Below are 4,775 nucleotides of genomic sequence, written 5' to 3'. Positions count from 1 at the left end.
CAGGTCGAGACATTCTCCCTCCACTTCGTCCTCCGTTACAACGTCCGTCAACGGGCGCATGGGGAGAGGGTCGTTCTCCTGGAGTGGTGGTCTCATCTCTCGGAGGAAGAGCTCCAAGAACCTTCGGAAGGTTTTCTCCTCTATTGCAGAGCCGGCCATCACTTCTCATTCCTGGACAGACAAGACAGTTCTACCCGGGCGAGAAGAGAAGACTGTAGCCTACTTCGAATCTCTGGCTGGACAGCTCCCCACTCGCGCCGGTTGGGTACGCGCGGACGTGAACCAGGCTTTCGTCCAATCAGAGGAGAGGGTGGGCGGAAGGTGAAGACGTCAGAGGAAGGGAAGGTCTGTCAGAACGGGAACGCGCTCATAGATATGGGAAGGTCTGTCAGAACGGGAACGCGCTCATAGGATATGGGAAGGTCTGTCAGAACGGGAACGCGCTCATAGGATATGGGAAGGTCTGTCAGAACGGGAGCGCGCTCATAGGATATGGGAAGGTCTGTCAGAACGGGAGCGCGCTCATAGGATATGGGAAGGTCTGTCAGAACGCGCACTGCACGCACAAGGGAATGATTCTCATTGGGTCCTTCCTGGGTCTCAGTCCTTCACCTGCGATACGTGCGTCGGGTATGAAATAATGGTGTGATTCGTTTGGTTCTCTGGAACTCGTACCTCCGAGTTTCCTACAGCTGCCGAACGCACCATAAACCCATTACTTTGACAGGTCTGAGGCGTGAAAAGAAACACTGGTGGGTTCATCGCCTCTGAAGCACAAGTATGGATAGCTATACATTGTAGCCTACAATGGGTTATGGTAGCAGGCAGCCTGTATTTACTGGAACAACATGTCCCCAAATATATGTTTGCTAATAATATGCTGTGACTTATTCTATTAAAACGTCGCATGATATAGACTAAATTATTCCAAGCAAAGGCGAGATCTAATATGTTTATCAGTGTCTTTTTGAGTTTCCATAGTTTCCGTATGTAGCCTATATAGGACATCAAGCGCCTATTCTAAAAATATACACTGTAGTAGATTTAACCATTTCATTACCTGCAAAACGACGGCGCTTCACATGAGCAGTACTGGTTAAGAAAATATGGACACGTTTTTGTGAAGCAGAGTTTAAACTACATTTTGGTGTTAAATTATGCTTACGCTGGTTTAGTTACATTCTATGCCGTATCTATTCCATTACCTTATGTATTCAGGTCTTCTTTAAATCAATCACTAAGCATTAGTTTGGTACTTTTTCCAGTTCTTTCGGTCCTACCCACTACCTGGTGTGTATTTTTCAAAAAGTCCGAATTGAACATTGACTGAACCAATACTTAACACTAGAAGAGCCATGGTGGGGTCATGGTGAGTAAAAAAACTGACAAATCAGTTTAGGCCTGCCAATTTATTCAGCACACTCTCCCCTGTGTTGTTCGTGTCGTTCAATGAGAAACAGTTCAATGAGAATCTTTTTATAACTTTTATTCACGTGCTCTGGTTACATCAACTCCATCTACCTAGTCCCTATTAGTTCCTGTCCTGTCACTACCACTACATCATCTCCGGTCCTGTCCTATAACAAGGACCTCTACTGACACCTAGTGGTAGGAGTATCCAATCGTCACATCCTCCTTTCTTTGAGGTAAGAAAAATAACAAACAGCTAACAGTTCAAGTTACACAAATTACAGGTATCAGCTACAATCTTAACTGCAGCTATGTCCTTAAAGCATTTGACTGAAACACACAACCAAACATGTTTACTATGAACTAACCCTTAAACTTTCTTTTATATGTATAACATATCAACTCAAAACATTAAACACATTCTTACACATTCATGCTTATTGTCTTTTTTTTTTTTTTTTTTACAAGTTCAGTCTATCAGGCTTTGTGATGTGTCTTGTGGATCTTCTTATCACAGGTTCACTTGACATGTGTGTGTTAGTGTGTGGTTCAGTATATCTGTCTGTGTTACAGTCACTTGGAAGTGGACGGATGGGCTCAGACTCACTGCAGGCTTCACTGAGCTCTGGAACAGCTTCTGGAGTTTTTAGGAGACTGCGGCGATTGCGTCTGAAGATTTGTCCTTCTTCTGTTCTCACCGTGAATGACCGTGGAGCGACTTCGTCAAGAACAGTGGCTTTTGTCTTCCATCCACCAGGACCTTGAATCCTGACTGTGTCGTCGCTTGAGAGTGGTGGAAGCTGCTTGGCTGTTCTGTCATAGAATGACTTCTGCTTCATCTTCTGTAGCTGTAGCTTTTGTTTCAGCTTTGGACGTCTTCTTTGCTGTGAGTAACTCGGCAGTGTGCTACGAAGCTTTCTCTTCATGAGCAACTCAGCAGGTGACAGTCCACACTCAAGAGGTGATGCTCTGTAGCTGAGTAGAGCAAGGTATGGATCTGAGTCACTGTCAGCAGCTTTCTTCAGGAGTTGCTTGAGAATGTGGACTCCTTTCTCAGCCTTTCCATTAGACTGTGCATAGAGAGGACTGGAGGTCACATGATTGAAGTCGTACTGTTCTGCAAACTCTCTCCACTCTCCGCTACTGAAGCATGGTCCGTTATCAGACACAACGGTATGTGGTATGCCATGTCTGGCAAAGATTGATTTTGTGTGTGTTATGACACAGGCTGATGACATGTTTGCTAGCAGTGCCATTTCAGGGAAGTTGGAATAATAGTCAATGACTACTACATAGTCTCTTCCTTTGAGATGAAACAAGTCCATTCCTACCTTGTGCCACGGTGCTGCTGGCACATCAGCTACTATCATGGGCTCTTTGGTTTGCTTGTTCCTATGCTCCTGACATGTTTGACACCTGCTTATCAGTCTCTCTATGTCTTTGTTGATTCCAGGCCAGTAGACAGTATCTCTCGCCCTTCTTTTACACTTTGCGACACCGAGATGACCTTCATGGATCCTCCGTAGCATGTCCTGCCTCAGAGCTCTTGGGATGATGATTCTGTCGTGTTTTAGCAACAGCAGCCCATAGACTACACTCAGCTCACCTCTGACATGGAAGAACTGTGGACAGGAACCTGGAGGCCATCCATTTTGCATGTTGCTGATGACTTGTTGCAGCTCTGTGTCTTTCGCTGTTTCCTCAGCTATCTGTCTGGACTTGGAGTCTGATACAGGAAGCACAGCAGACACCATGTTCACATGCCTCTGAACATCCTCTTCAGTTGTACTGACACTGTCCCCTGTTGGTGCTCGCGAGAGTGCGTCAGCGAGTACTAGATGCTTTCCTGGTGTGTAGATCAGTCCAAAGTCGTATCTTTGCAATCTCATCATCATTCGCTGTATTCTTGGTGACATCTCATTCAGATTCTTTTTGATTATAGCGACTAATGGACGATGGTCTGTCTCTACAGTGAAGCAGGGGAGGCCATATACGTAGCTGTGGAACCTCTCTAGCCCAAACACTAGCCCTAAACACTCCTTTTCTATTTGAGCGTAACGACACTCAGTTTCTGTCATAGACCTAGATGCATAGGCTACCGGTTTCCAGTGTTCACCCTCAGCCTGAAGGAGTACTGCACCAATCCCATCTTTTGATGCATCTGTGGACACTTTAATCCTCTTTGTGTGGTCGAAGAATGTTAGCACAGGTGCAGTGGTTAGTGCTCTCTGGAGCACTTGCCATTCATGCTCATGTTTGGAGGTCCACTTGAACACACTCTCATTGTGCAGGAGCCCACGGATGCAGGATGTTTTCGCTGATAGGTTGGGGATAAATTTACCTATAAAGTTGACCATCCCCATGATGCGTAGCACCCCTGTTTTGTCTGTGGGCCTCGGCATGTCGAGTATGGCGTTGATTTTCTCCTGGTCGGGTTGGACACCTTGTGCTGAGAGCTTGTCTCCAAGGAAGACTATTTCCTGAGCTCCAAACTGGCATTTGCTCCTGTTGAGCTTCAGTCCATTCTTCCGTATGCTCTCCAGCACTTTTGTCAGCCTCTCATTGTGTTCTTGGATTGTGGAGCCCCAGACAATGATGTCGTCCACATAGGCTCGAACTCCATCCAGCCCCTCGATGATGTGTTCCACTGCTCTATGAAATATTTCAGACGCAGAGATTATTCCAAATGGAAGTCTGAGGAAGCGGTATCGACCAAAAGGAGTGTTGAAGGTGCAATATTTGGTGCTGCTCTCTTCTAATTTGAGTTGCCAGAACCCTTGTGATGCATCAAGCTTTGTGAAGTATCTTGCACCCGCCATTTCACAGGTGATTTCCTCACGCTTGGGTATCTGGTAGTGTTCACGCCTGATGTTCTCGTTTAGATCTTTTGGGTCCATGCATATTCTTAGGTCACCGTTTTTCTTTTTCACACACACCATTGAATTGACCCAGTCTGTTGGTTCTTCAATCTTCCTTATTACACCCAGTGTTGTCATCCTGTTTAGTTCCTCCTTTAGACGGTCTCTCAATGGTGCTGGGACCCTTCGTGCAGCATGCACAACTGGCTGTGCATTTTCTTTGAGCTGGATTTTATAGGTGAATGGCAGTTCACCAAAGCCCTTGAACACATCTGAATAGCTCTGCACTATGGATTCAACAGAGTCACTAGATGTGCTCACAGTTGTGTTGATGCAGTACACTCTTTTCACCAGCTCTAAATCTTCGCATGCTTTATCACCTATCAGTGAGTCTAGTCCTTCAGCTACCACAGAGAAGAGTAAGTGGTGCACTTTCCTTTTCACTGTTACTTTCAGCTTGCATGTGCCTAAACAGTCAATTCTCTGTCCATTATAGTCCTTAAGCTC

The 4,775-nt window shown here is 45.7% G+C and overlaps 1 protein-coding gene across 1 annotated transcript in view; it reads right to left on the bottom strand.

Annotated features, from left to right (window-relative positions):
• The window catches only part of ppm1e (protein phosphatase, Mg2+/Mn2+ dependent, 1E), a gene marked incomplete at both ends in the record, with an annotated part of 54,491 nt that extends 54,332 nt beyond the window's left edge, over positions 1–159 (bottom strand). The window contains one exon of the mRNA XM_080528654.1: positions 1–159. This exon is cut by the window's left edge and continues 23 nt beyond it. Coding sequence (XP_080384780.1) covers positions 1–159 — 159 coding nt within the window.
• Positions 160–4,775: the final 4,616 nt, after the last annotated feature.

The sequence above is a fragment of the Nansenia antarctica genome (genome assembly GCF_963989245.1).
Source record: "Nansenia antarctica genome assembly, chromosome: 4".
Taxonomy (NCBI): domain Eukaryota; kingdom Metazoa; phylum Chordata; class Actinopteri; order Argentiniformes; family Microstomatidae; genus Nansenia; species Nansenia antarctica.
The sequence above is the reverse complement of the archived record's forward strand: the minus strand, read 5'-3'. Positions and strand labels throughout refer to the sequence as shown.